This window comes from Psammomys obesus, unplaced genomic scaffold (genome assembly GCF_907164565.1).
Source record: "Psammomys obesus unplaced genomic scaffold, mPsaObe1.curated_primary_1811, whole genome shotgun sequence".
Classification (NCBI taxonomy): Eukaryota; Metazoa; Chordata; class Mammalia; order Rodentia; family Muridae; genus Psammomys; species Psammomys obesus.
The window spans coordinates 1,380,156-1,393,243 of NW_026594377.1; the positions used below are offsets into that span (position 1 = coordinate 1,380,156).

The following is a 13,088-nucleotide window of genomic DNA, read 5'->3' on the forward strand; positions in this document are numbered from 1 at the left end:
GAATCTCTGGTCAAAGATCCCCCATCATGGGTAAAGCCTTTCCTTCCCCCTTGCTCAAAACCCACACCGTCTGCTCCCTCCCTTCCTCCTCCACTGATTCCGACCCCGGTTAACTCTGCCCTTTACCCGGCCCTCACAAAATCGGTACCGGCGGAGACCTCCGGGCGTAAAAAGATACCTCCGTTGCTGCCGGCAGATGATGGCCCCCTTCTGGACCTTCTAACTGAACAACCACCCCCTTACCGGGGCCCAGCCCCCGCTCCTGAACAACAGGGAGGGGCCGCCGGGCAGGAGTCACCGGAAAAACCCGCCTCATCTCCGGTGGCAGGGCGGTTGAGGGGGCGCCGGGAGGTCCCTTCCGGTTCCTCCTCTCAGGCTCTTCCGTTGCGGACGGGGCCTGACCGCCAACTCCAATACTGGCCCTTTTCCGCCTCTGACTTATATAATTAAAAAAATAATAACCCCCCTTTCTCAAAGGACCCGTCCAGGTTAACAGCCCTCATTGAGTCCATTCTAGTGACTCACCAGCCCACCTGGGATGACTGCCAGCAGCTGCTCCAGACGCTGCTGACTACTGAGAAAAAACAACGAGTCATCTTGGAAGCCCGCAAACATGTTCTGGGAGATGACGGGCTACCTACCCAACTGCCCGATAGAATTGACGCTGCCATCCCCCTGGAACAACCCAACTGGGATTTCTCCACCGAGCGCGGTAGGGAACACCTACGTCTTTATCGCCAGTTGCTCTTAGCGGGTCTCCGAGGGGCTGCAAGACGCCCTACCAATTTGGCCCAGGTTAAGTTAGTGACTCAAAAGCCAGAGGAATCCCCCACTGCTTTCCTGAAGCGACTTAAGGAGGCATACCGTATGTACACTCCCTATGATCCAGAGAGCCCAGATCAGGCAACCAACGTGGCCATGTCTTTCATTTGGCAGTCCGCCCCAGATATCAGAAAAAAGTTAAAAAGACTAAAAAACTTAAGAGAAAGTTCAGTACAGGACTTGTTAAAAGAGGCAGAGCGGATTTTTAACAAGAGGGAAACACAGGAAGAAAGAGATGAGAGGCTGAGAAAAAAAGCAGAGGAAAGAAAAAATATGAGAGAACGTAAGAGGAATAGAGAATTCAGTAAGTTGTTGGCCACCGTAGTGACAGGTCAGAGACAGAATAGACAGGACCTGGGAGACCGTAAAAACTATCCAGCAGATAGAGACCAATGCGCCTACTGTAAAAAAAAAGGTCATTGGGCCCACAATTGCCCGAACAAGCCAAAGGGGCCACGTAATCCCCGGCCTCAAACCACCCTGCTCAACCTCGAAGATTAGGGGGGTCAGGGTCAGGAGCCCCCCCCCCTGAACCCAGGATAACCCTCAACGTGGGGGGCCAACCTGTCACCTTCCTGGTGGATACCGGAGCTCAACACTCAGTGCTCACCACATCTCCAGGACCCCTGTCTGACAGATCAGCGTGGGTCCAGGGGGCTACTGGAGGAAAAAGGTGCCGCTGGACAACCGAAAGAAAGGTACTACTCTCCACCGGTAAAGTGACTCATTCTTTTCTGCATGTACCCGATTGCCCTTACCCGTTGCTTGGGAGAGATTTATTAACCAAGCTCAAAGCGCAGATTCATTTTGAGGGGACTAAAGCCCATATTACGGGGCCACAGGGACAGCCGTTACATGTACTAACCTTAAACCTAGAAGATAAATACCGGCTATATGAGCCTGAGGGGCCTCTGGCCAAGAACATATCTGACTGGTTAAATAACTTCCCATCTGCCTGGGCAGAAACGGGAGAAATGGGGCTGGCCACCCAACAGCCACCCCTAATTATACCCCTCAAAGCAACCGCAACTCCAGTTTCCATCAAACAATACCCTATGTCTCAAGAGGCCTACCGAGGAATTCGGCCCCACATTAAAAGACTCCTAGACCAGGGAATCCTGAGCCCCTGTCAGTCTCCCTGGAATACACCCCTCCTTCCAGTCAAAAAGCCTGGCACGGGCGATTATAGCCCTGTGCAAGATCTAAGAGAGGTCAACAAAAGGGTAAAAGATATACACCCAACAGTCCCTAACCCATACAATTTGCTGACTGGATTACCACCAACCTATGTTTGGTACACGGTCCTGGACCTCAAGGATGCATTCTTTTGTTTAAGGCTTCATCCACAGAGCCAGCCTATTTTTGCCTTCGAGTGGAGGGACCCAGAGTTGGGGCTATCGGGGCAACTCACCTGGACTAGGCTCCCACAGGGGTTCAAAAACAGCCCCACCTTATTTGATGAGGCGTTGCACCGGGATCTGGCCGACTTTAGGGTTCATCACCCTGCCTTAATCCTACTTCAATATGTGGATGATCTCCTCCTGGCTGCAGAGACTGAGAAAAAATATAGAGAGGGAACGAAGGCCCTCCTAGTCACCCTGGGAACTCTAGGGTATCGGGCCTCGGCTAAAAAAGCCCAAATATGTCAAAAACAGGTTACGTACCTAGGCTACCAGATCAGGGATGGACAAAGATGGCTAACAGAAGCACGAAAACAGACAATCCTGAGTATTCCAGTGCCTAAGAGCCCAAGACAGTTGAGAGAGTTCCTGGGGACGGCGGGGTTCTGCCGGATCTGGATCCCAGGGTTCGCAGAGATGGCTGCACCGCTCTACTCACTCACAAAACCAGGTACCCTCTTTACCTGGGGGAATGAGCAACAAGGAGCCTTTACGGCTATCAAAAAGGCCTTATTAACTACCCCCGCACTAGGACTTCCTGACTTAAATAAGCCCTTTGAGCTATTTGTTGATGAAAAGCAAGGCTATGCTAAAGGAGTCTTGACCCAAAGACTGGGACCCTGGAGGCGCCCAATTGCCTACCTGTCTAAGAAACTTGACTCGGTGGCTACAGGATGGCCTCCCTGTTTGAGAATGGTCGCAGCAATTGCTCTCCTAACTAAGGACTCTATTAAGCTAACTATGGGACAACCAATAACAGTTCTGGCTCCTCATGCAGTGGAAGCCCTGGTTAAACAACCTCCAGGTCGATGGCTTTCCAATACCCGTATGACCCACTACCAGGCCCTACTGCTGGACGCTGACCACATACACTTTGGTCCTGTGGTAGCCCTCAACCTGGCGTCATTACTCCCCCTATCGGAGGGTCCAGAAACTCATGACTGTCTCCAGATACTTGCGGAGGTACACGGCACTCGGCCTGACCTAACCGATCAGCCCCTCCCCGATGCTGACTTCACATGGTATGCTGACGGGAGCAGCTTTCTGGACAACGGAGAACGAAGAGCAGGGGCTGCGATCGCCACTGAAACTGAGGTAATTTGGGCTAAGGCCCTACCACCTGGCACCTCGGCACAACGGGCCGAGCTCATTGCCCTGACTCAGGCCCTCCAGATGGCAGAAGGTAAAAAGCTCAACGTTTATACTGATAGCCGCTATGCCTTTGCCACTGCTCATATTCATGGGGAGATATACCGGAGAAGGGGACTATTAACTTCAGAGGGAAGAGAGATCAAAAACAAGACTGAGATATTAGCCTTGCTTGAGACATTGTTCTTGCCTCTAAAGCTGAGCATCATCCACTGTCCGGGTCACCAAAAGGGAAACAGCCCCGAGGCTCGAGGCAACCGCCTGGCAGATGAGGCTGCCAAAAAGATAGCACAACAGAAAGACTTTACAATTTCTCAGACCCTGACCATAAAAAAAATAAAGCGAGGGTCTATTCTTCAATATAGTCAGGAAGACCAAAACTTACTAAAAGAAATGGGGGCCACCTATCAGCCTAAAACTCAAAAGTGGATATTCAAAGAAAAACCAGTGTGGCCCCAACGTATGACCTATTACTTGATTGACCAACTTCATAAGCTAACCCACCTGAGTCACAAAAAGATAAAAACCCTCCTTGAAAGAGAGGAAGACACCCACCATCTGTTGGAAAAGGACAAAATTTTACAACAAGTGGCCGAGAGGTACACTGCATGTGCACGAGTTAATGCTAGACATAATAAGGTGGGTTCCGGGGTCAGAGTGCGAGGGCACCGACCCGGGACTCATTGGGAGATTGACTTCACAGAGGTCAAGCCTGGACTATATGGATATCGCTATTTGCTGGTGTTCATAGACACTTTCTCCGGATGGGTAGAGGCTTACCCTACCAAACATGAAACTGCCAGAGTCGTCACCAAGAAGTTGTTAAAAGAAATCTTCCCCAGGTATGGTATGCCACAGGCGTTGGGCTCCGACAATGGCCCTACATTCGTCTCCCGGGTAAGTAAGTTGGTGGCCACATTACTGGGGATTGATTGAAAATTACACTGTGCATACCGCCCCCAGAGTTCAGGACAGGTAGAGCGCATGAATAAAACTATTAAGGAGACTTTAACTAAATTAACGCTTACAACTGGAGAGAGAGACTGGGTGACCCTCCTTCCCTTGGCGCTGTATCGGGCCCGGAACACTCCTGGCCCTCATGGACTTACCCCCTTTAAAATCCTATATGGTGCCCCTCCCCCAGCTGTTCATTTTCTAGATTCTGATATAGGTGGCTTCGCTAACTCTCCTTCCCTTCAGGCTCATCTGCAGGCGCTCCAAATAGTACAACGGGAGGTGTGGAAACCTCTGGCAGCTGCATACCGAGAACGGCTAAACCAACCTGTGGTACCACACCAATTCCAGATCGGGGACGTGGTCTGGGTGCGACGACATCAGACCAAGAACTTGAAACCGCGCTGGAAGGGACCCTACACTATACTGCTGACGACACCCACAGCCCTGAAGGTAGACGTCATCGCCGCCAGGGTCCACGCCTCCCACGTCAAAGCCGTCGCCCCCGAAGACCAACTCGACAACCCGAACTCAAAAGCCAGATGGAGACTTCACCGCACTCAAAATCCACTAAAGATAAGATTGACTCGTGGGGAGCCTTAATAACCTTGTGTCTCACTTTAAGTCTGGAAATAACCTATGCGTCTCCACATCAGATTTACAACTATACTTGGGTTATTGAGAACCAGGCTGGGGATATAGTCATGACAAGCTCCTCTATTGGGGCCCAGCCCCATTGGCCTGATTTAGAAGTGGATCTCTGTGCCCTCGCCCTTGGAGCAGACACCGACTGGGCAGTTCCCGATATCTTCTGGCCACCTCCTGGGGGCCGAGCACCTGAACGAATTACCCCAGGACGGGCCACCAACCCAAGCTGCGTCAATTCGGTTGGGAGGGCCCTTTTACGGGGTCCCCCTGGCAGTGGGGTATGGGGAATTTATATATGTCCTGGCACCCATAAGAATAGAACTCTCAATCATAAATGTGGGTGGGCAGATCAACATTTTTGTGCTTCATGGGGCTGTAAAACTTCGGGAGACACTTATTGGAAACCCTCCTCTTCCTGGGACTACATTACAGTAAAAAGAAAAACCTGGGAAAGCTGGGGGGGGGCCTGCCCCCCTTAATACGCTCCTCCAAGTGGTCGAGTCAGGGGTATGCAAACCCCAGGAAAAAAACCAAAGGATGGTACAATCCCCTGTTGATTCAATTTACTCCCCAAGCCAAACAACAGATTTGGACGCCTCAGGGTTTCAGATGGGGCCTTAAGGTTTATAAAAATCGAAAAGATATAGGCCTCACTTTTAGAATTAGGCTTCAAAAGACTTTACCGGCTACCAAATCTGTGGGCCCCAACTCAGTCATATCAGATCAAAAGAGGCCTTCTCAACCAAGACCTCCGCCCCTATGGCCAATAACCCCAAATACTTCTGTTTCTTCCCCTGGCCCAACCACCACGGGCCCCACTATGCAAACTTAGAGGCCTGGGTCAGGAGATAGACTCCTTAATCTAGTAACAGGAGCCTTTCAGGTACTAAATCACTCTGATCCCGACAGGACCCAAGAATGTTGGTTATGCCTGGTTTCGACTCCACCCTCTTACGAAGGATTGGCCATAATGGGTGATTTCTCTAACCATACTAGCCCTCCAGTAAACTGCTACCCCTCTGCCCAACATAAACTAACTCTGTCTGAGGTGTCAGGGCAGGGACTTTGTGTCGGAACAATACCTGCTGCTTATCAACAACTTTGTAATTCTACTACCAGTATTGACCCAGGAGATTACTACCTGTCTGGTCCAAATGGCACCTTTTGGGCATGCAATACCGGCCTAACCCCCTGTATATCGGCTATAGGCTGGAATGCTGGTTCTGACTTTTGTGTCCTCATTGAGTTATGGCCTAAAATAGTATATCATGAACCAAACTATGTCTACAGACACTTTGAGGAAAAAATTTGGTATCACAGAGAACCCGTGTCTTTGACTCTGACAATAATGCTGGGAGAACTAACAGTCGGAGGCATTGCCGCCGGAATTGGGACTGGAGCCACCGCTTTAACAGCAACTACTCAATTCCAACAACTACAACAGGCTATACATACCGACTTACAGGCCTTAGAAGAATCAGTAAGTGCTCTAAAAAAATCCTTAACCTCTCTGTCAGAGGTAGTTTTACAGAACAGAAGGGGGCTAGATATCCTCTTCCTACAAGAAGGAGGATTATGTACAGCCCTAAAAGAAGAATGTTGCTTTTATGCTGACCATACAGGCGTAGTTACAGACAATATGGCCAAGCTTAGGGAAAGACTCAGCCAGAGACAAAAACTCTTCACAGAGGGACAGAGCTGGTACGAGAAATGGTTCAATAAAGCCCCCTGGTTTACGACCCTCGTTTCCTCTCTCATGGGCCCCTTAATTATAATCCTCTTGATCTTGTTATTCGGGCCTTGTATTCTAAATCGGCTGATCCAGTTCATAAAAGACCGGCTCTCTGTCATACAAGTGTTGGTGTTAACCCAACAATATCATCAGTTCAAACAACAGGGGATAGAAAATGACGATCCCTAGGCCATAGAATGAAAGATTCCATTCTAAGTTAAAAGAAAATGGGGGAATGAAAGACCCCTGCCTCACCCTAAGTTAAACATAGCTAATGCCATTTTGTGAGACACCACTGTTTTGTAAAACTCTGAAGGCCAGATGAGAAACTGGAAAATTACTGAGAAACCTAGCTGTGTCACCCACTTGGGATATCTGTGGTCAGGCTGCCCCTGTTGAGTTAAAAACAACTTGTTGTGACTACCCTCATGGGATATCTGTCAGAGATTGTTCCAGCTGAGATAGGGAAAAACAAAATAACAGGTGGCCACGTTAAGGGGTGGTCATCATGACCCTTTTGACCACCCAGTTCTGGAATCTTGGTGTCCCTGCCAAACTTTGACGCAAACCGTGGTCTCATGTAAACGTACCAATCCGCCCCCTGTAACCATGCTTCTCGCTTCTGTACCCACGCTTCTGCTCTAAAACCCTATAAAAACCCCAGCTTTCCACCCAGGGGGCGCGCAAAAGTCATCCGAATGACTTTTCGCCCCGGGTACCCGAGTATCCAATAAAAGCCTCTTGCTGTTTGCATCCGAATGCCTGGACTCGTTGATCCTTGGGCAGGGGTCTCTCAGACGAAAGATACCCTCCGGGGATCTTTCACTAACCAGTCAAAATGATGTAATGCTGCCCTCCCCTTGCTATCTGGTTGTTACCTAGGTGTGAGGGCTGGGAATTGAAACTGGGTCTTCCTGGAAGAGCAGCCAATAATCTCAGCTAAGCCATCTCTCCATACTACACTATTTTAAGTGCAGTATTGTTTTGCCTGCATGTTTACTTATACATTATCTGTGGGCCTAGTGCCTGAAAAAAACAGAAGAGGGTATTGGAACTGTTGCTGATTATTAATATTTAATTTTGATTTATCTTGTAGTTAAAAGGCATTTATTCCTAAACTGGCTGTATACCCAAATCACCTCACAGACACTAGGATTTATTTAATTAACCTAGAGCACAATGCTGAGCAATATTAACTCCATCCTAAACCTCCAAGTCCTCCCACTGAGATTTCCAACATTTTACTTGCTTTTTAGTCATATTGAGAGGTTAAAAAACTTAGAGTTAATTCCTGGGACTTGGGCAAAATCACCATATCACACTCCTTTCAGAGCAGGGTCCAGCAGCAGTCCCCTGCCCAGATAAACCTTAGGGTGTGACTAGGGTCACAGAGCCCCTAAGAAAGTCCATGGAATGTGTTAATTCTCCCTCCCCCTTGCTACAGCATAAGCTGCACATAACAGGGCAGTATGGGGTGGGGGTGGGGGGAGGAGGGTCAGGTGTCCCCCATGTAGTCAGACTTGCAGTTTTGGCACCTAGAAAGAAGTCAATCATTTTAAAGGTCAGCTCCCCTAGAGACCCTTTCACCCGATCCTGTAATGCCAAGACTTGCACTTCCCTGCTTGTGTTTTGTCCCCTTAAAAATCCTGTTCCCCTGGAGTTGGGGGTCGTTTGCCCCTTTGTCTTTGTAAAGGGCAGCCACCCAGCTCGAGTTTGTAATAAAAGACCCTCGTGTGTTTTACATCAGACTCAAAGCCTGTCAGTCATTTGGGGACTCACTAGCGATCTGGGTATTTCAGTATCTTAGGTCTAGTTCATCTCTCCTGGTGTTTCTAGGTCCTCTCCTCTTAGCTCTTTTCTCTGACCCTCTCCCACTCATTTCTCTCTCCTCCCCTCCAGACCAGGATGTCCCACCTTATTCTCTCAATTGCTCAGCATTGGCTGATTGTTTTATTGACAATACAGAGAACAAATGGTGGCATGTTTAAACAAACTTGAGACAGGTGATGCTTAGAATAAACATAACAATGCAATGTCCGGATTGAAATCAGATAGTGGGGTAGAGAAATCAGCATTTGAATGAACAAGGATAAATTGTATACATTCCACAAGAACATTATACCAGTATGGAGCCCTTGGAACTGGAGTGACAGACTTAGTTTTTAAACTGGGACTTTAAAAATTGGAATGTTTTATATTATAACAATGATATCAATGTGAGATCTTGGGGAAAAGCAAGAAACAAAAGGTTATTATTTAATAGTGTTGCACTGGTGTGTCAAGTAGACAAGGGTCAATTGTATTGGTTGTTTTTGCAAACTTGACACAAACCTAGACATATTTTATTTTTTCCTTGAGGCAGGGTTTAAAAATTAAGTCTGTTGGGACTAGAGAGATAACTCAGTAGTTAAGAGCACTAACTGCTGTCCCAGAGAACAAAGGTCTGATTCCTCACATCCACATGGCAGCTTACAGTCATCTGTCACTCCACACTGTAGGATCAGATCAGACAGATTCGAACAGATCACATCCTCCTCATTAAGAACCCTGGAAACCAACCAAACCACCAAGTGACTTCACAGCAAACTCTTCAGGGAAAATTGTTCAGAGATGATGGAGAATGTCTCCTAAATTAAAATCACAGAGGGGTGGCCTGGTATGGTGTGAGGGGGCCTTCTGGCACCTTGCTGCCCCCAGAATTCTTGACATTTGGTTTAATGACAATAGCGCATTCCTGGCTGACCTGGGGCTTGCAATAAAGGTCATCTTCCTGAACCTTAAACTCTCCCCCCATCTTGGGGCTTCCTGAGTAACACTTCTGAGGAACTTTCCAAACAATCGTTATTAACACAACTTGTGACTCGTTTGTTGGGTCGTCCTGTGATACACCGTTATTAGCACATCTTGTGACCCCTCTGGTGAGTCATCCTGTGATTTCTAGTCACTTAGTAACCCTGCCAAAGGCAATTACATTCCTTTTGCCCTGCCTATATAAACGACGTAGAAAAAATAAACGAAGACCTTGATTAGAGAAACTGTCTTGGTCTTCATTTCTCTTGTCTCTTGTCCCACCCCCTTCTTACCCCCTCTCTTAGGGTCTTGTTCGACTGACCTGTGGGCTGGGTCAGTATAGTGGTGCACACCTTTCATCTCAGCACTCAGGAGGCAGAGGCAGGTGGATCTCTGTGAGTTTGAGGTCAGCCTGGTCTATACAGTGAGTTTCAGAACAGCTATATTTACATGATGAAACCCTGACCAAAAAGCAAACAAAACACCAAAAAAACAAAAATCCAAAACAAACAAAACACCCCAAACAATAAAACAAACAAAGCCAAAACCAAATCAAACCAACCAACCAACCAAACAAACAAACAAACAAACAAAAACCACACAGGATATGGTAGTATACACCTGTAATCCCATCACTTGGGTGACTGCAGCAGGAGGATCATGAAATTGAGGACAGCCTGGGCTTGAAAGACAACAAAGCCAGGTGTGATGGTGCATGCCTTTAACTCCAGCACTCAGGGATCACTGTGAGTCTGAGGCCAGCCTGGTCTACAAAAGGAGTCCAGGATAGCCAAGGCTACAGAGAGACTGTGTCTTGGGGTGGGGGGTGGGGGACAAAAAGAAAGACAACAAGAATGAAGTCACTTTTGTCATATAAAAGTACTTCAAGATTTCCAAAAGAGACGGAGACCAGTGGTTCTCTGTGAGTTCGAGGCTAGCCATGGGTACAGAGTGAAAGCCTCTCTAGAATACATAGTAAGAAAAGGTTATGGAGAGATGGTTTTCATGGATGGTTAGCTGGCCCTAACAATGGCTTTTAATTTCAGTTCTTAGTTATATTCTGTTTATTATATTAAACCTTGTTTTAGGAGTAGTTATATTTCAGAAATATTTGAGATCTTTAAGAGAAGTTGTAGCCATCATGGCAGGAGAAAAGATATAATAATAATTTAAAATGTTTATTTTTATTTACATGTATGAGTGAATCAGCATGTGTTATGCTTGATTCACGAGACCCCAAAAGACCGCCAGGAGTCGAGTCCACTGTAAAACACATGAGGATCTTTTTATTACAAACTAGAGCTTGGGCTCACACCCTCACTGACACAGCGATTGATTGATAATAGAGCCTGGGGAGCTCAAGGTAGGTGGGTGGGTTAAAGGTCCCAGTCCCTCCTAGAGTGCTCAAAGCAGGGGAATTCCTGCCTGGCAAGCATCTGTTGGTTGAAACACAAAAGGGGATGTTGCGTTTTAAACTGATTGGATGTAGGAAGGCCCCCAAACCATTAACTGTCTGTCTTTCCTTGTTTGGCCGTCCTGGGGGAGGGGGCTATCTGGGCTGGTTTCCTAGCAACTGTATCTCTAGTGGGCAGGAAAAGAATGCAGTAAGGCTGGTTCCTCCCTGCTGGTGGCTGGCCATGTCTCCACCTGCCTGGCCTTTGTTCAGGCTTTTGCTTTAACTTTATTTCAATAACCCAAAAAACTAATTTTTAATTCTTTGGTCTCTCAATGTGTGGGTGATTAAGAAGTCCAGAAGCAGGAATTGCATCCTCAAGAGCTGGATTTACACAAAGTTGAGAGCCATCAGATGTGAACCAAACCTGAGTCCCCTATAAGAGCAGAAAATGCTGACCAGCTCTCTAGTCTTCTCAGCCTGCCCCCTTTTTCGTCAGTCCATGACTGTGGCCCAGGTAAAGATGCTGCCCATATTTAGGATGGGCTTCCTATGTCACCTTCCCTATTAAGAAATTCCCTTATGTACATGCCAGAGGACTGTTTCTGTTGTCATTCTAGCACCTATCAGGGTGACAAACAAGATTAGTCAAACACCATTGAACGGTACCCACTCTCCTGTTCATTTACTCCATTAGCTTTGCCTGGGGTTTTCTTTTTTTTATAGTTTCACTGCCAGAACTTTTTATTTTTTTAGTAAAACAGGGTGCACGCCTTTAATCCCAGCACTGGGGAGGCACGTGAGGAGGATCTCCTGAACTCAAGGCCAGCCTGGTCTACAGAGTGACACTGAGTTCCAGGACAGCCAGGGCATACATAGAAACCCTGTACCAAGAAGCCAAAACCCAAAATAAAATAAGTTTTAATGATTTAGTGACATGTACGTGTGTGCACTCGTGCTCGAGCGCGCGCGCGCGCGCGCACACACACACACGCACACACACGGGACATACTGCTGGCAGTTATAGGACAACTTCCCGGAGTTGGTTCTCTCCTTTTACCATGTTCAGGCTAAACCTATTAAGTCATTTCTTTGGCCCATACGTTCAACATACTTTTTTTTTTTTTTTTTTTAATTGAAATGTCTGGCTTGTTTGGGATTAAAGATGTGCACACCACTGCCAGAGATTTTAGTTTTTTTAAACTATCAAAAAGTTTTTTTAAAAAATTTATTTAGCTTTATTTTGTGTACACTGGTATTTTGCCTGCACATATGTCTATATGAGAACATCAGATCTTGGAGTTACAGTTGTGAGCTACCATGTGGGTGCTGGGTTTTGAACCCAGGTCCTCTGAAAGAGCAATCAGTGCCCTAAACCGTTGGAAAGATGGGTTGGCCATCTTTCCAACCCCCAGAAAGTTTCATTAAGAGCAAAGAGGAAGTACAAGCTTTAGATACATTACTAAGGGGGGCAGTGGGCCTCTCTGAGTGAGAGAATACTAAGGCACCATAATTTTATTTTATGTTTAGACTTGTTCTTTTATGCAGATCAGTGTTTTGCCTGCATGTATGTGTGTGCACCATGTGGGTACCTGTGGAGATCAGTGGACGCCTGGATCCCAAGACTAGTTACCGAAGGTTGTGAATGGCCATGTAGATGCTGGGCCTTGAATGAACCCGTTCTCTGCAAAAGGAACAAGTGCTGCTAAGCCACTTTTAAGGTTTTAAGTGCATGTGTCTGGAGGTTTGTGCATTTGAAGGAGGTAGTCTCTGAGGCCCAAAGAGGACATTGCATGCTCTGCAACTGGAGTTACAGGTAGTTGTGAGCCACCTGAGGTGGGTGCTGGTAATTAAAGGAGGGTGCTTTATAAGAGCAACACCCTCTTAAGCACTGAGTCATCATTACGAGCCAGCCACCTCATCTGTTTTATGTAACCATGGCTACTGCTGGGTACGGCTCCACCACGGAGGAGCAATTTCGCTTACGTGCAAATCCCCCGGAGCTGGGGTCAGGCCTGGAGTCGGAGACTGGCTTAGGAAGGCGGGGCTATGGCTGTTATTTGAGTGCCACACCTCGCCCCTGGCCGCTGTCACTCATGATTTGCTAGCCAATCAATGTCTGAGAGTGAGTCACCCAATCAGAAGAGCCGATGGGCGGTGAGGGGCGGGTTCTTCTCGGCCGCCATACTGTGGGCTCGGC

The 13,088-nt window shown here is 47.5% G+C and overlaps 1 protein-coding gene across 1 annotated transcript; it reads left to right on the forward strand.

The window, feature by feature from the left end:
* Positions 1-459: 459 nt before the first annotated feature.
* Positions 460-4,626, forward strand: LOC129685302 (uncharacterized; the record flags this gene model as incomplete). The annotated part of the gene is given in 3 exon segments (XM_055618777.1): positions 460-1,339; positions 1,342-4,213; positions 4,572-4,626. Coding segments are annotated over 3 exon segments (3,777 nt in total), but the record flags the coding sequence as incomplete, so codon positions are not given.
* Between the last annotated feature and the right edge of the window lie 8,462 nt (positions 4,627-13,088).